This window comes from Anabrus simplex, chromosome 5 (assembly GCF_040414725.1).
Source record: "Anabrus simplex isolate iqAnaSimp1 chromosome 5, ASM4041472v1, whole genome shotgun sequence".
Lineage (NCBI taxonomy): Eukaryota > Metazoa > Arthropoda > Insecta > Orthoptera > Tettigoniidae > Anabrus > Anabrus simplex.
In genome coordinates, this window is record NC_090269.1 from 90489141 (window position 1) to 90512858 (window position 23718).

Here is a 23718-nt window from a genome sequence, read left to right on the forward strand (position 1 = left end):
ACTCAGGTATGAGCGATGCTAGTAATGCCATTCCTTGTGCAGCCAGTCCCTGCTATGAATGATGTGAAAATGTTGCTCATAGGATCGGTTGGTGCATGCGTTTCAGTGCGTTTGGCAAACTGATATGTACTAGCAACTTCTGGTTCGGTGAGGAAAGCAACGGGAAACTACCTCACTCGTCATTTCCCTAGTACGCCTCTTCAGTGATGCCTAGGCCATCTGTGACAGCTGATGGTGGAGTTGTTGAGGATCCCCAGCCTTAGGGCTGAAGACTGAACATACATACATATTGTAATTGGGACATATCCTGGTGACACTGTTTGCTTACAAGCTTACAATAGCATGACAATGAAATTGAGTGAAAACACTCATTACAATAACAATAAATCTAATGAACTGTATGAATATAGAATATTACAAGAAATTACAGCAAGGCAAGAAGTTACTTGGCAGAGAAGGGGAAGAATTGAAAGAGTAAATATAGGCCTAAACAAGAAACAAGAAAATACGTGACAGGTGTGTTTTTAATATTGTTTTTTCAGTGAAAGCCATTTTCTTTGCAGTTTTGACTTGGTTAGTACCTGGTATATAACCTTCAAGTTTTTCAGTCCATCGAAACTAATTCAAGATTAATAAATACTAGAAAATACTTGAAATACAAGTTGTATAATATAGATATTTCAGTCAATTGCATAGTTCACGGAAATATACAAAATGTAAAAGTTAATACAGTAAACTCGACCTGGATGAAGAGGCGCCAAGTTACAAAAGCTCTCACCCAGATGGCAGATTCAATTGTTTACCTAGTCTTTTCTTTAAAAATTTCAAAAACGTTGGAAATTTATTGAACATTTCCCTTGGTAAATTATTTCAATCCTTAAGTCCTCTCCCAATGAACAAATGCTTGCCGCAATTAGTCCTCTTGAATTCCGAATTTATCTTCATATTATAATCTTTCCTTCTTTTAAAAATTAACTCAAGCTTATTTATCTACTAATGTCATTCCACTCCATCTCTCCACTGACTGCCTCAAACATACTGCTTAGTCGAGCAGATTGTCTCCTGCCTCCCCAACCCAAAGATTGTAACATTTTCATAATGCTACTGTAGAAGTAGGCTGCCCAATGGTAATTGCATTCACTGTTATAGAGAAAGCCTTTGATAACTTATAAACTTGAACATGCTGTTTGAAATCCTAAGACAACTGAAAATAGACTACAGGAACAGAACAGCACTAATAGGTAAACAAAGAGTGGAAGCAAAAATTGGAAAGGGCCAAAGACAAGGATGTGGACTATCATCATTATTATTTAACAACTATATAGAAGAAGCCCTAAAAGAATTTCTAGCTACTAACAATCACTGCATACAATGGCAAATACCTGGGGAGTGGATTAATGGAGAATGCTCGACTGGATGCTGAAATTAGTAAGAGGATTCAAGCTGGAAACTGTTTCTATCATAGTGTAAGAAACATGTTATGGGACAAAGATGTGCCAATGGAAGCAAAGGAAACTATGTACAAGATGTATTACGTAGCCATAACAACTTACGGAGCAGAAACTTGGACAATGACAAAGAAGGACGAGAGTCAAATACAGGCAGCCAAAATGAAGTTCTTGAGGACATTTTCTGGCCCCCGTTAGAAGATATTACAAAAGCTGGCACTCGCTCACCTCCAAATGATAGGAGTTCTGCTCCTCGGTGACAGTCATCTCTTGCATGGGGAAGTACTGACAACAATCTGATGCATTATATGTGTCCACTTCCTCGACAGACACCAGGAAGGAGCGCAGAATTCCATTGATCATGTTTGGTATGCCCCACTTGACTGACAGGCTGCTGTTACTCTGGGATACCACCTGGATATATGGTGGCACTGATGGAGCTGCAATGATAAGTAACAAGACACTAAAGGAATGAGAACGGTGAATATAAACTGAACAAATAAACATTAATTACCTTTAGAAGATAATATGAAAATTTGCAAACTTGAAACTTTCATGTTTGTATAAATGTTTTTTGGAAAGATCACATAATCGGAAAGCATATATTGATTGTTTTATACCTCATGGGCTTTGCCTAAAAGTAACATTTCAATCTCAATGGCTGTGACTACAACTCTATGGAAAATATTTTTTTGTTACAGTCATTCAAAACCTAGAGTAGAGCAGAGTAATGAAACCATATCGTCAGAAGATTACTGTTTCTGTTTAATAAATTTATTTAAATATCCCTTGTTTTAAATGTGCTTTATTGTCATCTGCTATGTTGTTTGTTTGTTTTGTTTTATTTCATTTGTATTCTCTTCTTTTGTTAATAATTACAATTGTTTTAAGGGCATTTGCCGCGTGTTTCGTTTTCCCCACAATGCCATATGTCCCCATGGCCTTGTTAGGGTTCCTTTCATGTTTCCACATCCTTCCATAGTTGTTGTTTGTTAGACCTGTAAGTTTAAAGTTTTCCCACCTCGAACATGGCGATAATTTGGTTTTAATATAATATTTTTCAAATTACGTATTTTTCATCATTTCATTATTCCGTTATTATTATTATTATTATTATTATTATTATTATTATTATTATTATTATTATTATTATTTATGCAATAGCTGCTACAGTAGATAAAAGTGAATTTGTGTTTGTTTACCTTTTTTTGTTACAGTTAATGAAAAAGATGATTATGTCTATTTTGTATCAAGAATTCACCATTTTTTGTATTACTATCAATTTGTTGACTTGTTGATTTGATGTTTTTCGCTTCCAGATATGCCTGTGTCTTTATGTTAGTGAATAAATGTGCTTCATGAATGATAACTGGCTGATAATGTTTGTGGTATAAACCTATGTGCTTATATTAATGTGTATGATTTCAATATGAATGGGGAAAGAAGAAGAAAAACACCTATCAGATTGTCCGTCATGAGAAAATACTTTAGTCAGAGCTTTGGTGGTTCCCTCTAGACATTCATTCAATGAATGTAACGAAAACAGAATATTTATTAATTCAAAGGTTGTAGTAGAGCATCCTAATGAAATTATGAGCAATGTCAGTGGTTGTAAGAAGAAACCATCCTTGAAAAAAGTTCCAGTTAGGGTTTGACTTTTGTGGGTATTCTTGTTACAGTTGCATTGTAGGCAATAGTGAATTTGTGTTTGTTTACCTTTTTTAGTTACAGTTACAGTTATTTTAATACACTATTGGGAATGCATTAAAGAACACTTAGTTAACATCATTCAATCCAAACAAGTTTTACAGCAGGAATTGTTCATGTATACGGGACACCCTGATTATATGCCTGCACTGGTCTACAGCCAATGGATTGAATGTCTTACTGCGAGTCATCTGACAACACAAGTTCAGTTGACTATGCAGTTCCATTGCATGTGTATCACAGAGTATGTCTGCAATGCCTGGAAAATGACAATGAGCACCAGCTGAACAAGTAAGCATGGACATACAGTAGGATTTGGAGAGGGTGGTTGGATGTTGCACAGAATTGCCACTACTTGGAGCACAATGTGTCAGTGGTTGATTGATGGTGAAGAAGATGGCAGACAGAAGGTTCCCACAGCAACACCAATGCCACTTCTCTGCACTGATGTGCTCCTGGACAGAAGTGCAACCGCACCTGCAAACAGAGCTACAGCTACTGTGCCCCTGCCACAACACCACCCCCCCACCTCTGAGCAATGAAAATTGTTTTTTTGAGGTAGTGTTACATTCTCATGTTTCTTTGGCACATTTGCCCCTGACACTCATCATCCTCACAAACATCTCCGGTGGTAGTGGGAGAGAATTTGTTTGTTGGAGAGGCAAGCAGTGGTGTTCAATGATGAGAATTGTTTCTTTCTTGGATAAAGTAATGCTGTGTTCACATTCGTAGACATGTGGGTGAGTAGAACAATCTAATGAGTATTCGCCTATGTTCATACCAGACCCATATCTAAGATTATGGTATGGCAGAGTGGGGGCATTGGCATTGTCATTGTCTATCATGTTCTCTGACCATATCTTGACACACTGCAGAAATCAACCTACCAACACGATACCATTTTGTTGCTAGGCTAACACAGTGTAATCTACACAGCATATGCATTCTACTCTGGCTTGTTAAATCTCCAGACCACAGCCCAATAGAGCATAATGAGATATAAAGGAATGATACTTGATGTCCAACCCAGCCCCGGCAATGACCACCACCCAGCTACACCAAGAAGTACAGCGAGCAGGGGATAAGTACAGCGAGCGTGGGGTACCATGCCCCAGAAAGATATTCAGCATTTATACAACAAGTACGATGCCAGAATCACTGCTTATGTGACCATTTAAACTGGTTCCAGTCATTATTGAGGTTTCTGCTGTTGGTGTTACATTTACTGTTCTGAATGTCCAAGGACTTGATGTTTTCATAAGCCTCACATACCCCCCCCCCCCTCCTCCTCGCGGATCAAATATGGGCATATAGGTGCATTCTTATAGGGTGTTTTTATCCCTTTCAAAGGCTGTGGGAAGTATACTTACCATTTAAGTATTTATATTTCTATGTTAATAGGAAGCCTTCTTACCACTTCTAGTTTACTTTATTGTGTCCACGGGAAATATCCTTCCCACCTGTGATATTGCCTGAGCTGGTGTACAGTCATATCATACAGCAATGCCCCTCAGATGAGGAGAAGGAGTAGTGTGCAAAGATGGCTGCTATATACTGCTCTTATGGGACTAACTCTGAGGAGGGTTCTGTTGCCTTCTCACGGAAAAGAAGGAGTGGATAAGATGACTGGTATTCATTAGTCTTACGAGACTAATTTTATGGCGCTGAGCTGGTATATCCTGTCATTTATACTCCACTAAAGTGCATGACAAGAGAACAAGATATATTTGCACTGCCTGTTACAGTCTGTGTGTAGATCTATGATTTTGGAAGTTTCATGCAAAGTAAGACTGACATTTATATCCCATAGTAACATTTCCAGTGTCATGAAATAATTTAATCTACTCATTTGCACCATATATAATCTAACACTAAAATATTTGAGTTTATTTAATTTTCAATTTATTTCAGCAGGCTATGAATAAAATGTTATCATTTTAATGTGATTCAAAATGAACCATGGGAAGAATACTTCCCACCAGATTATTGAGGTACTAAAAATAAAAAGGTGTGTCACAAACTACTCATTCTCATTCCAGAAAACATGTTTGTTTTAATCTACACCAAAAAATGGCCTGTGAAGTTAAATGCATTTCCATTAATACATTTATACATTAATCAGTGATTTCTGATTTGAGAAAGACAATCTTTATAATGATGGGGAAAAGTGTTCTTTTACCCCAAGAATAAGGTCTGTTTTGCCTTTACTTGATTTTTTTTTCAATTTTATTTACGTTGCACTGACACAGATAGCTCTTATGGTGACAATAGGATATGGAAGGGCTAGAAGTGAGAAGGAAGCAACTGCATCTTTAATTAAGGTACAGCCCCAACATTTACCTGGTGCAAAAATTGGAAACCATGGGAAACCACTATCTCCAAAATGCAAGCTGATAGCTAAAAGACACTTGAAAATAATGATCATTAACAAAGAGAAATAGCCCAACAAATGGGCATATATCTAAGGTTTGCGAGTCAGACAAACAATGTGTATTACTGACGTAGATATTTGTAACATTTCATTTTATTGCTGGACCCCTCAGAAAATCCACATATCTTAAAAATATGTGGACTTTCAATAATTTAAAAATATAAAACTAAAAATAAATAATTTAACTACAAGTAAGATGAAGATCCAAAGGGTTTACCCAATAGATTTCGAAGTGAGATGGTGCAATAGTGAGCCACTTTGTGGTGAAATAGGAGCTCAGTATTCTTGGTAAAATGAGTCTAGCTCAGGACTAGGATGTGGAAGCACATGCTGAGAAGTGTCATTCCTTTCATCTATGTGAGATCTACTGACATCTGTAATAATACTGGTTTAAAGGTGACGAGTGTGAACAAGTGATATCCACCTAGTGGATTAACAGTTCTCTATTACAGCTGCATAGTCTTTACAGGGACAGTGTTAAACAGGATACTCTGAATTTGTCTCCAGAGAGGAAGTGTACATGCAAACAGAAAAATTCATACGCTTACATTTAGCAAAAGACGAGGCACATGCATGTGCTTCAGATACATACAGATCAGTAAGTTGGGTTGCCTTATGTAACAGGTGCTCCAAAAAACTAGACTGTCAATTGAAACACTCAATAAGTCAGCAACCTCTCTGCTTTATCCATGCAGCGGGACAATCTGCTCTGAACATGAAAGTCTCAAGTAAGAGAATGAAAAATGTAAAATGTGTAATTATGTTACTGTGCGGTACCATTTTATGTACAAAATATGTTCAAAATACTCATCCACACAAAAGCACCATATGCCTCATAATGTTTTCTTGCACCTGCAACAGTAAGAAGAGTATGAGATTTTCACTTACTGCCCTCACTTTCTTGCACCTTTGACAGCAAGAATTGTTTGAACATTCACTTGCTGCTCTAAACCTTTAAGACCTTTCCAGTTATCAAGTATTTTTGCATAAATTATGTCAAATATGTAGAAAGAAATACATTTCAAGAAATCCATTTGTCTTCACATTCCGCATATTCAACTCGCCATTACTGTAGTGACTCTGTAATAAGCAACATGGAATTAGAATGTTACTAATGGTCAAACTGTGAGTGATATTATAACACCAACAAATAATCTCCCTCCGTGCATAATGTTTTAACTCCCATCTACTGAGCTGTAGAAAGACTCGTTTGTTTCTAATATGAATCTGCACTATTCACCTCTTGTAAATATAGACTGTTCCACTGCACTAGCAAAACATACAGTTTGCCCACAGCCCAGGTTTGAATTACTCTGAAGTAGCTGTTTCTTCAAACTACACAAGTTACCAAGCTGTATGTATCTGAAGCATGCTGTGGTGCAATGAACCCTTATTTTGAAAATCCACCGACGAACCCATATCACTGTGTGTATGCATCGAAAAATACTCACCTCCTTCCCGAGTAATGGCCTCTATTTCTTCAACTTCACCACCCTGGTCCACTTCGACATTGCGTGCTCGAACCTGAAATATGAATAATAAAATACTATGAACTAAAGTTAACTCTTTACTTAGTCCCTTTGAGGAACTAACCATTGTTATCTTGGTGCATGATATAGGGAAGGATGATACTTCAACAAGAGTTAACACTAACAAAAATTAAAAGGGAGATCTTATCACTCCTCATCAGGAAATGGATTAGAGAACTTTGTTTCAGATTGCTTTTAGTGATGATTATGATAAACTAACATTGTGAAGAAATTGAACATCTTGAAAACAAACATGACACTTTCCATGTACACAAGTGAGTGAATAAGGTAATGATCACCAGCCAGGTAAGCATGAACGTGAGACTAGTCAACAGCGAAAACAAGCTTGTTGTTGAAGAGGATGAGCAAACGAACAAACTTATTCTAAACTGAATACCAAATTTCATTTAAATCCACACATCCATTTTTCCCGTGATACTGTATCACACACAGACAAATATTAAACTGCATTTAACATAGGTCATTACAATCACTTCAGTATTCTTGTCAGTGCACATGTACCTGGAATGTCATGTTTAGAAGCAATGTTATCACATGAAATGCTCGAACGAATGAAAAACAGCACAGTTTCTCAATTTTTCACGAACAGTACTATGCTGGCGTTCTAACAGTGGCAAGTCCCAGAGATAGAATGCCCTGCCAGAGACAGTGTTAAGCGTACACCCTGCCCATTCCTATCAGTGCCTCATAGCAGGAACTGAATAGCTGGAATACCATGAACCAGTGTGTCACGTACCAGTAGTTATCAGTACATGTATGAACCAGAGGAATGGCACACAAAAAAATAAAGTTATCTAATTCCCCAGCTACTTCCTGCCAATATTCAACAGGCTGTTCTACTAGGCACGCAGCATGAATGCCATCTGTCGGAGATGAGTGGGAACAGAGGAGACAAAACACGTCACAACAAACACTAGTCAATGTGGATTTTAAACACATTGCATGAGTTGATTAGACCTCTCACCTCCTAATTCTCAAGTACTGTAGTTAGTTCTTGAGTGATCTTCTGTAGTGTAATCCACAAAATGTGATTTATTGTATAGGATTGTCATGTTGGCTAAATTAATAATAATGATACTGATTTTTTTTAGTACATAGTTTACTATGTAGTACTGGAAAAATATCTGGAAAGGAACAAGGAAATCATCTTCGTATTTTTGGATTTGGAAAAAGCTAATGATACAGTTAAGAGAAAAAAATGTATTTATTTTATTTAGTATATGATGCTTCATTTGACAATCATTTGAAATGTATTTTACATACAAATGTTATGAGAAAAATATAAACATATTTAAATACATGGATATAGAGTACTTACGGACTAACTAAGAGGTAAAACACACACACACACATGCACGCACGCAAGCACACACACACACACAACTGCAGGTTCTGAGATTTCATCACAAGCTGATGTCAAGTCCTTCCAGCCAAGTGAGTGCTGTAGGGGTTACTTGACGTAGCTCCTCCACAGGCCCAGTGAATGCTCGGAGAGGACATTCTTTCACGATGTGGCTGATGGCTTGCACTTCAGCACCACAGTTGCAGGAAGGAGACTCCAACCCCACCCCATTGGTGTAGTGCAGAAGCAGTTCTTCCAACACCGCAGCGTTGCTCAACGTCTGTAGGTTTTAACCTTAAAGTACCCTACACGTGTCCGCCGTACTTCCTTACAGGGCCTCGCGGCTATGACAATCGTGCAACGAACTTAAATAATAGTCCTTCTGAGGACTCACATTCACATTCATATTCACACACCCAAACCTTCGGCTCTGTATTAACCATCTGCCAACTTAACATAGAAGGCATTAGTAAGGCAAAAAGTGAATGGTGAAGGAATGTAGCCAAATCATAATTAACAAGATAAAAATGTTGTATCCTGAGAGTAAAAGCAGTGTACAAGTGGAGAGTGGCGACTCTGAAAACCGATTGGAGCACGTTAATCAGTCATACACATAAAAGTCTAATAGTATTAAATAGAGTCAGCTTTTCAGCTTCTTCTTCTTCCACTCCAAAAACTTCATCCTCTCAGACCTGGCTGCCCTTTGGCTGTCAGTGAAGGTGTACTTCCTTCGTTCAAATGTTATGAGTTTGAATCACAACTGTTTATTCCTTAGAATTATCTTCTCTTCTCTGCCTTCAATTTGGAGCATTGATAAATTTAATTCTTCTATATCATTTAAGATCTCTGTAAACCTGTTACGGTGTCGTAATAGGCATAGAGGTGATACTCCAATGTGGCTCATCCCAGGTGGTGGATAGGGGTTCCTCACCGGTATACCGGTGGACTTGAGTGAAATAAAATAGCTCTCCTGGACCAAACACACTTCACAACCTCATTAATCACCAATTCATGCCTCACCAATTGCCTTTCCAGATCACATCTGGAATTGTAAACCCTGAGCTCGGTCAGAAATGTTTCGATCGTAATGATCAGATAATCAGCCAATCATGAAGGGTCTTCTAGCTAATAATAATAACAATAATAATAATAATAATAATAATAATAATAATAATAATAATAATAATAATAATAATAATAATAATAATATTTTTGCGAGGGAGTGTGGATAATCTTTCATAAGACGCTTGTGAGGGTTTTCCCACGACGTTTATCTCCACCTCGGAAACCGCTCTCGCATTACTTCAGGATGGATGTCGTGCTTAATGAATCTTGTGCTTCATCTTCCTTCTTCTGCTTTACTGTCTGTCATAATCATACAGGTCCTTCTTCTTCTGACACAGAATATTTTCTACGTAAACTGCCACCTGGTCCCAAGATTCTTGATTTTGTAGCATTACTGAAACGATCCCTTCTGGCGTCAGTTCTCCATGCATAGGACCATTCTATAACCCTTTAATCACATGGGGTAAAAATAATGGAGAAAGTCATAGACAAAGGACTGAGTGATAGATAGAATAGAAACACAGTTAGAGGAAGAACAATATGACTTTAGACCAAATAGATCAACAACAGACTTGATATTTACAGTGCAAACGATAATGGAAAAACATCTGGAAAGAACAAGGAAATCATCTTCATATTTTTGGATTTGGAAACAGCTTATGATAAGAGTTAAGAGAAAACATATCTGAGAATGCCTATGGTGAAGGAATGTACCCAAATCATTAATTAACAAGATCAAAATGTTGTATCCTGAGAGTAAAAGCAGTGTACAAGTGGGGAGTGATGAATCTGAAACATTTTATACAAAAAAAAAAAAAAAAAAAAGGTCTTAAGTAAGGAAGTGCACTGTCGGCATTATTGTTTATTATATTGATGGATGAAATCATAAACGTGTAAAACAGAGTATCAGTAGTGATGAAGTGAATGCTTTGGTATTTGCAGATGATGTGATGATTTTGGGAAAGGGAGAAAAGGAAGTACAAACGAGACTGCAGCATGGGTGAATTTTAAGGAAGCGGAGATTGTCATCAGTAGAATACTGTGTAGGAGGAATACTGACTGGAAGGTGATTGGGGATTTAAATGAGACTATGGAGTGGCTATGTGGGAAAATGGCAGTGAGATTTCTAGATCCTAATGGGTGGGTAGGACCATTAGTACAGAACATACAGAAAGTAAGACTGAGATGGTTCGGACATATAAAAAGAATAGGAAAGGAACAGGTAGCAAGAAGGGAATTGGAAAGAGAAGTTAAGAGAAAGAGACCAGTTGGAAGACCGAGAAGAATGTGGATGGATCAGATTGGAAGGACATTAGAGAAGCTGGATTGGATGTGGTGGAAGTAATGGAGCAGGAAAAGCAGAAGGAGAGAAAGGAGTGGAGGAGGCTTGTTAACCACACCTGGGGAACTGGAGTGGGACACTGATGATGATGATTCTTTTAAATAATAGATTCTATAATTGATTTTCAAGCAATATCACCAAGAACTGCAACTCTCAACTTTAAAACAACAAACAAAATTTATACAATAATAAATAACCAAGCCCCTACTAATGAAAAAAATTTCCAACACAAACAAAGAAAGAAGTGGATAAAGTCTGAGATCTCCTTGAACACATAATAAATAAAATAAAAGTAATGTTAAAATTTTATTAGGAGACTTACATGCCCAATTAAGAAGGGAAAAAAGTATAGAGATATAATTGGAAAATGGGCTCTAAATTTTTGCATAAGGAAATTTATAATGTTAAAGTATTAAAAAGAATAAATACTGGTTCTGATCACAATATTGCCAAAATTAAACTTAAATTCACACCACTAAAAAATAATAATATCAAAACTAATAAAGTAAAGAGGAATTATGACCCACACCAGATAATAAAAAGTGATAAATGTACGGAAGTCATGCAAACAATAAAACTGACAGATGACCTTGAAGAACTGATCCCAGTTCTCAAAAAACAAGCTGGAAATTTAGCTCCATTGAACCCTCATAAAAAACATGCGTGGTGGATGACAGAATGTGATGAAGTTCATAAAGAGAGACATTAGGCATGGTTAAAGTTCCAAGCCCAAAAATCAGAAGAAAATGCTATCGACCTAAAAAATATCAGGAAGAAATTCTCGCAAAATATTAGAAAAATAAGAGAGAATTTCATAAGTATATAATAAACTCCATTGAAATTAATTATCATAAAATCAATTCTGAAAAGTATTATAACATTTTTGGAAGACAGAAATATACTCCTCATACATTAATGCTGAAAGATGTAAATGGAAAAATGGCACGTAGCAGTAGTGAAAATGCTGAGATTATGGAAAAAGCATTCAGTAAACTTTTGAACTGTGAAGAAACTAAGGAACTATTACAAATTAATACTAACACTCCAATGAAAACCAAATTTAATAAAACAGACCCTCCAATATTTCAAGAATTAGATAAAGCACTAAAAGAACTTAAAAATTTTAAGGCATGCAGAGAAGACCAGGTTTTTGTAGAGATGTTTAAATATTCAAGTAATACAGTTTGGATTTCCTTACACATGGTTTTAACTTAAATCTGGATCATTGAACAGTTTCCAGAACATCGGACAACAGCCTTAATTCACACTCTTCATAAAAGAAGGAGATAAGAGTAATCCGAATAATTATAGAGGATTGTCTATCTTGGACTGTACATACAAGATTTTTTCCAAGATCTTATATGGAAGGATTAAAGATCAACTAGAAAAAGAGTCAGGAGAATACCAAGGAGGCTTTAGACCCTGGAGAAGTTGTGCTGAACAGATTATCACTCTAAAATTAATAATGGCCTTTCAGAAAACAAAACAAGCCTATAGTAATAACATTTGTTAACTTTAAGAAGGCATATGATTGTATACATAGACCTTCAATGTTAAAAATTTAATGGAATTTTGGACTCCATCCTAAATTAATTAAACTGACAGAACTTACTTTAACTAATATCATATCAAATGTAAAGTTTAGAGGAGAGATTTCTGAATCATTTTTGATTAAAACAGGTTTAAGACAAGGAGATTGTTTATTACTATTACTATTTAATTGTGCATTAGAATTTATAATAAGGGATTGGTACAAGGTCAACCCAAAGAATACACATAAAAGTTGGAAGCTCCAAACAAAAATTAAGTTTAAACTGTTTAGGATTTGTTTCTGACCTTGCTCTATTGTCCAACAATTTCCAGGAAACTCAACACCAAATTAAATCTCTACAGGAAATAGCATAAAAATAGGTCTTACAATATCCTTTGAAAAAACTGAGATCATGTTTACGCATCCCCCACTCGTAAATAAAATAACAATTAATGGGCAAGAAATCAAAATCGTTAATAAATTTAAGTATTTAGGAGAAATCATAACTTATAATCTTAATGAGAAACCAACTTGGCATAACAGAATAATTAAACAAAGAAAATTATATTATCAAGACCACATACAGTAAAAAAAAAAATTTTTTTTCTATAGCAGCAAAATTAAGACATTATAAAACAATCACACAGCCAGAAATAACTTATGCTAGTGAAACCATTTTTAAAACTACTAATACAGCTGAAACAGACAAAATACTTAAGACAGAAAGAAGAAGAATTAGAACATGCATAAATAAACAGTATCAAGTTAATGGACAATGGAGAATGGCATCAAATAAGACAGTTTATACAAGGAAATTGAAACAGTATTGAGCATGATTAGGAAAAAAACATATATCATCCTTTGGAGATCTTATTAAAACACCTGACCCCAGAATTAGCAGAAGAATAATTGAAAAATTATGGAATAGCAAGACGAAGATTAAATGGATCACGGAAATTAAGGGGTAAATTAAAGAACTGCAAACAATAATAAACAATCTCAAAAACAAAATAGAAAAAATTAACATACTTAAAAACACACACTACAGGCTACAGACCAAGATCAATAAAAGGTCTAATAGGAGGGTATTTTCAAATGAATAAAGGAAGGTAGCCTCTCTCAGAATGAAAAAATATTGGACTGATAGGAAATCAAGAAATCCTTTGTATAATTGACTAGAGTGGCCATAAAATGTAAAATAAATAATAATAATAATAATAATAATAATAATAATAATAATAATAATAATAATAATAATAATAATAATAATAACTGTACCAGAAGTACACCTGCCCCGTACATTCAAATTTAGCGTCTTGGATAAGGCCCTCTGTAAAGTAAAGTTTGAAATGACTATTACAAGTAGTTTGAACATTTCTCAACAGATGTTGCTACTAAAAAACTTATGTTGTGCCCTCTGGTATGAAGACGAACTATTAAAATTCTAGAGTAATTTTTTATGTTAAGGTTTCCTAAACTGACCCAATGTATACAACACTTCTATCTCTTCCTGCCAACTTAAGATGTTGACCAACGAAAAATTTTGTACCTTTATTTTTCTGATAAACGTGTTGATTCCCATAGGGAATCTGAAATATTTGTTCTGAATGAGTAAATTTATAATACCAATATAGTTGGTGAAATGCTGGCAACCAGGAATGAGTTAGCTGGAAAATTTATAATGTCCAATAATGGACCAACTATATTGGCATTTATTTTTCTAACAATCAAAACCTTCTGGTATTTATTTCATTATCCAATGAGAATTGGGGGTGTGTTGGGCCTTAGCCCAGAGTTTTCTAGAACTTTCCCCTCTACTATAAAAGCTGGCACTTTTCGGACCAAGTTAACTTTATGATCGCTGCAGTCTACATCTAGGGTGTGTTCATAAGGGAGGCGGAGGCGCCTCATCCATCTTTGGGAAGTCCACCAGCTCAAGGTAATGGGAGATCCAGTTTAAAATCTGATAGTTTTTCAAAGCTCGAGGAGAAGATTTCCAATCTTTAGTAATGTAACTTCATTTTCTAAAATGTAAATTTCAAACTTTAAAAGTAAATTTCAAACAAGCCGAAAGAACTTCACCAAAATCAGGGTATAGAGAGTGAGATACCCTCTCGTATTCCCTCTCAACTTGATTTTGAGGTGGCTATGATTTTGTAACCTTATCTATCTTGTTATTTCTGTAACTTAAATATTTTTCTCCATCTAGTCACTTCAGTAGTATAGGCTGAGCCTCTGTAACGTTGGACTATCAGCCCAAATACAGTTTTATGCATTTAATGCAAATTTCTAGGAGTGCAAGAGTTTGCCTCCTTACCATTTTTGTTTTTGGGCCAGTAATTTAATGTGTTTTTTTTTTTAAAGGCCCTGTAGAATGGGTACTTGTTACCCCTGTTTAACTCCATTTATTTCACGTTAAAGATATTGGACTGTTGAGCATTTAAGACGGGGAGTACTGTTTAATTTTGTTAAATGTAGGTGGTGCCTTTGACAGGCCTGGAAAGTGTGAATTTTCGAAAATAGATTTCTAACTGTAAATTGATAAAGTAATAATGCTTTTCCTATTGGTGTAAAAGAAACTGGGAGATCCGTCTCCTCGACTAGTGACTGAGTGGAGCCGTAGTACTCAGGTAAAATTTGTAATTGGTAGCTTTAAGCTCAGCCTATAAAATTGTTCTCTGATTATTTTAGGCCTCTCTAAATGTGTTTTCCATGCTTTTGTAAATAACTGTTAATTACTTGGCAAACTATTAATATTTTGTTTATCCACCCATTCATGTCAGCACCTTCTTTCACCTCTGCTCTCCATAATATCTTTGGAACAATAATAATAATAATAATAATAATAATAATAATAATAATAATAATAATAATAATAATAATAATAATAATAATAATAATAATAATAATAATAATAATAATAATTAAAGCTGTAAATTTAATCAATTAATCAAACTAATTAACAGATTAATCTAAAATATGATTAACCAATCAATGTGCTTTAGCCAGTTAATCAAATGGATTAAATTTGTGTTGTATTATTATTTGCTATGTAGTATGTTAGCCTCAGCTATAGTATGATTGACAGGTCATTGAAGTAAGCTGATGTTCATATCTTTCAGAAAGGCAAAAATATAACTTTCACAAACTATTGGAAAGGAAATACTGGAGAGGCTATTGTAGTATATTTGTGGACTTCTACAAAATATAGCCAGATGGCAAATAGGTAGGAGTGAGGAAGGTACTCAAAGGGACTCACATTAAGGAATTTCCAGGTAATGTGCAAATGGACCAAATACACAGTAGAAAAAGTGACAACTTAAACCTCAGTTTGTGAGCAGTTATTATTCAGAAGACAGTATATACAGTACCGTATTTACTCGTGCATTAGACCCCCCTTGGCTTTTCGAGACGAAGAAAATGAAAAAAATAAATCTCATACACAAGACCCCCCCCCCCACATAATTCGTCAGAGAAGAACAATGATTTCGCTTCGAAGTGGCTACAAGCCTTATGCAGCTCTGGTGACATCACACAAATTTGTGAATAGTTTCATCCGTATGACCCACACAATGAAAACACGCTTACATAAAATCAACTTCATGGTCCGTATCGCACTTTAACAGATTCACAACTAAGTATTTTTTATTTTCCACCTTGTCAATACATTAGCTGCTAAAGGCAACTTATTGGTTAAAAGTCGTACATGTTTCATATATTATTAACATCTTCAGCCACATAACACTGTTTACATGAAAAATTCATATATTGACAAAGTATCAATACTTTGAGAGAAAGTGTCCTTAAAAATAGCATAAGAAGATTAAATTACAACATTAAAAAACAAAATACTCATGAGAAAATATAAAAATTCTTTTTACAATTGAAAGTGGTTGTCCATAGAGAATATGTCCTGATGAATATTCTTTTTTTTAATTCCATGTTAAAGATTTAAAAAATAAGCCAATTTATAAATTATACATTTATTTAGTAATTGTTGAAATGAAGAAATCTAGGTTTCATAATATGGCTCTTATTACTATTGGAGATGATAATATCACAAATTCCTAGTTGTCAATTCTTTTTAAACCTGCTTTCCTCTGGAACAGTATCTCTCATCCTTTTTATGGTCTTGTGTCTGGTGTAGGAGTGATGTGTTCTTTATTGTTCACATACTTGAGAAGGTGGAGGAGCAGGGGATATTAGTGTGTCATTAACTTCCTTGTTGTTACCTTCTGTTTCAAAGGGGGAGGAATTAAAAAAATATGTATATATATATATATATATATATACATTGAATAATTCCAGTATACAATTCTCTTCAAAAGAAGAAGAAAGATCATTGAATTTTCTAGACGTAGTCACAATGAGAAAAAAAAAGGATTTTCTTTCAAAATACACAGAAATTCCACTTTCACAGCGGCCACTATCAGGAACAACTCGTTACACCCTGAGGCAAAAGAAAAAAAAAAAATAAGATCAGCATATTATAGTTACGTTAACAGAGCGTTTAGTATACCATTGTCCATGTTACCGTGTTTTGGTGGTAGTTATGCATGAAAGAAGGTGCTGGGTGGTGAAGGGGTCTCAAGCTACTAAAGTGAAATTAATTTTAAAATTTAACAAGGTTATATTTTCTTTTCAAAATTAGGTAACAACAAATAGAACAGGTACTTAGTAGCCGAAACACGATTGACAAATACATTTACATAGGTACCCCATTTGGGGCTTCAAAAAGTCAGAAACATAATTCTTGAGCCATGAGCCCAACCTTACAATGAACACCATACAACAAAAGGGCCGAAAACCCCCAAACATGCCAGAAACACCGGCTTCCAATTACATCCAAAAGCCTCCTTGAGGCAGAAACACAATTTTCAAAATGGGCAACTTCCCCTTAAAATACAAGCCTATCATAGGCCACTCCGAACTCCACCTTTAAGCCGTCCTCAAAGGACATATACACAGGGGCAAAATACCCAATCTACTGAGGTCTGTTAAATGACAAGAAAGTTAATACATGACCTCTAAAATCACAATTTGAGAGGAGGCGAACTTGCACTCCTAATACACTTTGTCTTTAAGACCTATTTTGGCTCTAAGGCCACTGATGCAAGGGCTAATCCCATACTACAGAGGTGACTTAAGAAACTACTAACTTACATTACTGAAGAATAGGTTGCGAAAAATAAGTTCACCTCAAACAATGTGAGTGGGAGCTCGAGAGGGTTAACACTCTCTATCCCAGTATGTCGCTTTACAAGAGAATAGAAGAAAAGAGAAGTTACATTTTAGGAAAAGGTTACATAGGGGAACGCTTAGAACCTGCCCCGAAAGTTAAACTGCTGAGCTGGCAAAGAAAAAATTTATTAATCGGCCGTTACCTTATTGTTGACCGCTGCCGAGGAAAGAGGCGCTTCCCGCCTCCTGCTATGTACTTAATACACTGAAAGATGGAACAGAAGTGGCCCGGAGACCCTAAAATCAGCAGTTTAAATACTCTCGCAGAAAGTTCTAGGCGTTAGGGGAAAGAAAACACCCTCCCACAAAGATTTTATTGGGTAGGACCCCGCAACAGATTCAAGTTGGGGAAAGATACACCAGATTGGTCAGAAATTAATTGAAAAAATTCGTGATTGGATACATTCAAAACAAGGGGAAGAAAGGGGTAAATATTGCCAACTTAAACAATGACAGAAAGAAATTTAACAAAGAACAAACTCCTGAAATTAAATTTTCTCCAACAAAATAGTTCTTTGACTCCGCACTAGGGTGCACTATTGTTGATCTTCCGTAGTGTCCTCTAGAAGAGAAAGTTCACACTTCTTAATACAAGCAAGACAAAAGTACGTCGAAAATGACACAGTTCACAAACTCAAAAATTTCCAGGTAGTGACATCTTCTGAGAAATTTGGAAATTAAGACCGTAGATAAAGTTCAGACTTCCTCCAGAAGAGGAGTTTCAACTGGCGCAACTTTTAAATAAACGGTGTGGAGGTGTACCGCCCGGTACAGACCTCCCCCCCCAAAAGTTCCTCCATGGGGTAACACAGAAGAACATAAACTTTTGTTTGAAAATAAGTTCCAAGTTTTGATGTTGATATTAAGATAACTTCCAGAAGTATTTGAGAAATTTCTTAATTCGGTTCCAAAATTTTGTTGTTGGAGGTGAAGTGAAGTCTTTAGGTTTATAGAAGTTGAATTTCTGAAGATAAGCTTTTACTACTTAAAAGTGAAGGAAAAATTTGCAATGTCCATCAGATATTGCTGTTGAATTCCCAAATGTAGTTATCTCTTATAGTAACTGTCCATGTAGTTGATGTTGATGAAGTTGGATGGCCGGACCGGCCGTTGCAGCTTGCGTCCAAAAGGAGGCCGCTCGGACCCCTTAAGTACCCTGAGATACCGCTCGCCCGCACTATGAGGGGAGCAGAGTGTTGAAACACGCCGCGCCCGCGGTGAACATATACAGGCTGCGGGCCAGAAGCAGGTCGTGCGCCGCACATCAGCCTTGGCCGGGAGGAGAGCTCCGGCTCGCCGTGCACATGTCGTCCTCGCTGGAGAGGAGGGGGCCCATCCCCCTCCCCAGTTGCTGCACGGCGCTGCGCGGCTGAGGGGGCACTGAAACATTAAGGCTAGGCGGCAGAATTGTGTTGGACCATCGTCTTTTTGAAGGCACAGGCATTATGGAGAGGTTGAGGGGCCAGCGGCGTGTAGATATCCGTGGCATTTAATCTTATGAAGCCACAGTGTAAGGAGGAGCAGGAGACGGGAGCGTGGTAATGGCCGTGGCAAGAACAGGATGGCAGTTTAACGGATCGGGGCGGGTTTTACAAAAGGCTTACATCTAAAACCAAAATATTATAGAAGGGGCAGAATGCCATAAAAGTGAAACTTAAAAAAAAATATAACCTTCATATCCTTTCAAAATAATATGAAGCAAGTTAACACAAAATTACACCGGTTTCACCTGGGACAGGTGAACCCTAAATATCCTCTCGGTGGCTGGATTACTTAACAATAAGGTAACCGGCGTAAGAAAATCGAGAATGATACAAGGCCCATGAAGTCTGGGGGCAAGCTTGCCCGCGGGAACAAAATTTTTGACCATAACCTGGTCACCTACCTTCAAAGGGGTTGGTCTCCGTCCACGATCATACCTTTCCCTAACCTTTTCATGAGACACTTTAAGATTGGCTTTAGCCTTCTTCCAAAGATCTTTAATGTTGTCCGGATCTATTATCTCGGGTAGAATGTCATTCAGAGACCAGAGGTTAGAGAGCGGTGAGTTGGGAACAAACTTGAACATTAAAGAAGCTGGAGTGAACTTGTGAGATTCATGAACCGCCGAATTCAAAGCAAAAGCTATCCAATGCAGGGACGTGTCCCACCTGGAAGGATCTTCATGATGATAGGCAATGAGTGCGGACCTGAGATTACGGTTAACCCGTTCAGCCAGAGATGGTTGAGGGTAATAAGCAGAAGTAGTTACATGAGAGATGGATAAGTCAAAACAGAATTTACGAAATAAATTAGATGTAAAAGCCTTAGCATTATCGGAAACTATGTATTGACAAGGACCAAAAGAAGCAAAGATAGTATTAAGACAAGCAATGGTGGACTGAGCGGTAGCCAGCTTAGTCGGAAATAACCAGGAAAATCTAGTAAAACCATCTACACATACAAAGATGAACTTGTTGGCATTCCCCTTTGACTGGGGGAAGGGTCCCACATAATCAATATACAGGCGCTCTATGGGGCGCGACGCTTGATGAGAAGACAAAAGACCTACCTTAGTGGACATGGTCGGTTTACTAAGCAAACAGGATTTACATGCCTTTACTAATTCACGGATTTCACCGTCCATACCTTTCCAGATGAACATATCACGAATCTTTTCACGAGTTTTAAAGATACCAAGATGCCCTCCTAATGGGGTCTCATGATAATACTTGAAGATCATAGGTACAAGAACCGCTGGAACAACAACTTTCATCATCTTATCATGCCTCGAAGGGCAACATAGAACTCCATTCCTCAGAACATAAGGGACAACATGTTCCCCAGAAGAAAGGGTTTCCATTATCGGAGCCAGCGTCGGATCTTCACGTTGGTATTTCTCGATATCCCTAAACAGCATGGGAACATCTGTTAGGATGGCATTAACCTCAGATAGCATGGACTCGGGAGGTGATGGACTGTCGACCTGTTCATGGTTCTCAACGTCGTCTGAAAACATACGGCTGAGTCCATCAGCGACAACATTTTCGGTACCTCGGATATGCCTGACATTGAATTGGAAGGCAGAAATACGGATGGCCCAACGGGCTATGCGACCAGTACGACGCGGCCTACCTAAGACCCAGCTTAATGCTTGATTATCTGTCTCCAAGTCGAATTTGACATGTTCCAGATAGAGACGGAACTTTTCTAAGGCAAATAAGACTGCCAACCCTTCGAGCTCATAGATGGAATACTTGGCTTCTTGAGCCGATAGAGTCCTAGATGCATAGGCGATGGGTCGCCTCCCTAGTTCAGTCTCTTGAAGAAGGACTGCCGCTACCGCCGACGACGACGCGTCCGTTTGGACGATGAATTTCTTTGAGAAATCAGGCATAGCAAGGACAGGGGCATTACAGAGAGCTAATTTCAGATCTTCAAAAGCGGCTTGTTGAGAAGGTCCCCACTCGAATTTGATGCCTTTCCTACGAAGAAGGTTCAATGGCGCCGCTCTATTAGCAAAGTTAGGAATGAACTTTCTGAAGAAATTCACCATACCAATGAACCTGGCGATACCTTTAATGTACTTGGGGGGTTTAAAATCACGGATGGCCTGTGTTCTAGAATGATCGACTGCTACACCGTCAGGTGACACAATATGCCCTAGGAATGACATAGAGGGCTTAGCAAAAGCGACCTTGGACAACTTGACAGTTAACCCAGCCTTACGAAGGCGATTCAGAACTTCTCGCAAATGATCTAGATGTTCTTCGAAGGTCTCCGAAAACACGACGACATCATCCAAGTAGTGATATAAGTACTCGAATTTGATGTCGGAGAAGACCCTATCTAGTAGCCTAGTGAGCACAGCTGCCCCCGTGGGGAGCCCGAAAGGCACGCGGTTGTATTCGTATAAATTCCAGTCCGTGGCAAACGCTGTAAGGTGTTTAGACTCTTCAGCAAGGGGAATTTGATTATAGGCCTGATTCAAGTCCAAGATAGTAAAGAACTTGGCCTTACGAAACCATGAAAAGCAAGAATGAAGGTCGGGAAGGGGCACAGATTGTAACACCACCTTCCGATTGAGAGCCCTGTAGTCAATTACAGGCCTGAAGCCCCCTTGGGGTTTCGGGACTAGAAAAATAGGCGAAGAATACGCTGACTTAGAGGGCCTAATAATACCATCCTTCAACATCTGATCGATGATTTCTTTCAGAGCCTTCATTTTAGGTGGAGATAGCCTATACGGTGGAAAACGGACAGGAATCGAATCCGTGACCTCAATTTTGTATTCGATCAGGTCAGTAACGCCAAGAGTATCAGAGAATACCTCGGGAAACGACTGACACAGTTTGCGAATACTATCAGCCTGCTCCTCAGGTAGATGTCTAAGGTCTAACAACATCTCATCCTGGGTAGGCGAAATAGAAGAACATGACACAGAATTACACTTTAATAGTGGAATTTTACAACTAGAAGCAAATTTGAATGTGCACGACCTAGACTGGAGATCGAGCACAAGACCAGTATGAGAAATAAAGTCAGCTCCCAATATAATGGGGCAAGACAATTGCTTGGCCACAAACAATTTAATTTTCCATGTAAATTTAAAAATACGAATTTTGACCAGTAAGGAACCTAGAATTTCTAATGGAGATGTATTAGCTGAAACACATTTCACAGGAGAAGAGTCATAGACAGGTAGGTTACAAACAGACTTCAATTTCGAGTACCATTCAGCCGAAATAATGGAACAAACACTGCCTGAATCTAATAGAGCTGTTATAGGTTCGTTATTTACCTCAATCTTAAGGAAAGGAACAGGTGCGGGGGTATCCGCCGCAATCTTAAGACACTCTTTGGGGCATTCAAAGGACAGATTAGCAGACTGAACGTTCCCAGGATTTTCGATCTGCTTACCAGGGGCTGAGCCTCGGGAAGATGAATTAGTTGACTCAGCCGAAGCCACTAGTCACTTTTGATTGTTGTTGGAAGTTACCCCAGAAGTTGAGCAGGAGGGGGTGCTATTCGAATTGGGACAATTCTTGGCGATATGTGAGAAAGCCCCACATTTAAAACAGCCTTGTGATGAACCAGCTCCATTATTTGCCCTACTAGACTTGATCAGAGGACACTTATTGCGCAGATGGTCAGGCGCCCCGCACGCATAACATTTACGGGGATTGACTGGTCGGCGAGGTGGAGGCCGAGTGTTACTAAAGGAAGGCGGGGGTTCTTTCGCGACACGCAAAGAATCGGCGTATCTAACTCCTTCCGCCGAGACGGCCAACGCTTCAAGTTCCGAGAAGTTTTGCGGGCACGCCGCGAAACACAAATATGACCTATAGGGAGGTGAAATTCCCTCTACAATAGCCTGCACAATCTGATCTTCAGGAAAATGAAGGGCAAACACCCTAGTATAAAACTTAATGTCCTGTATGAAATCAGCCAAGTTTTCATCCAAGCGCTGTACCCGATAATAGTATTTCTGAATCAGAGATGACCTCGCGCGGGCAGGAATGAAATTTGCAAGCAAGTGTGCGTGAAAATCTTCAATAGATGACTGTTCAGCAATAGCTCTTACTATTTTATCTGAGAGAACACCAATAGCATAAGGATAGATTATTTGTAAAATTTGACAAGGGGAAAGAGAAAACACAAGGGCGTGATCCTGAAATTCAACTAAAAATCTTAAAAATGAAATAACTTCACTGGTGGTGTTGACAGAAAACTTAGAGATACCTCTTAGCAACATTGCCAATGGATGAGGCAAGCTGCTAAACCCGGGTGACATAGTAGGTAGAGGTTTCAGGGGCAAAGAAGTTAATTCAGAACGGATGTTACTCAACGATGCACGGCGTTCAGACTCGTTGTCCAATGGGGCAGAGATAGTTTGAGCAGTGGGGGTTTTCCTATTTACTTCTCCCTTAGGAGACTCTTCCTCGCTACCTACATTCACTATGGTGGGTTGATCAGATTTGGGAGGAATTTCCCCAGTTAACAATTGAGTGACTTTACTAGACAATTCAGAAATAGTTTCAAGGAGCGTATTAGCTTCCTTCCTCTGAACGTCATTCACCTT

The 23718-nt window shown here is 37.7% G+C and overlaps 1 protein-coding gene across 2 annotated transcripts in view; it reads right to left on the reverse strand.

Moving 5' to 3' along the window:
• The window catches only part of LOC136873771 (uncharacterized), a 461175-nt gene that overhangs the window by 17560 nt on the left and 419897 nt on the right, over positions 1-23718 (reverse strand). For both annotated transcript variants that reach the window (XM_068227563.1, XM_068227564.1), the window contains 2 exons: positions 7038-7110; positions 1677-1888 (listed from right to left, as the gene is read on the reverse strand). In XM_068227563.1, the coding sequence (XP_068083664.1) occupies positions 1677-1888; positions 7038-7110 (285 nt within the window). The remainder of the gene's footprint in view (positions 1-1676; positions 1889-7037; positions 7111-23718) is intronic.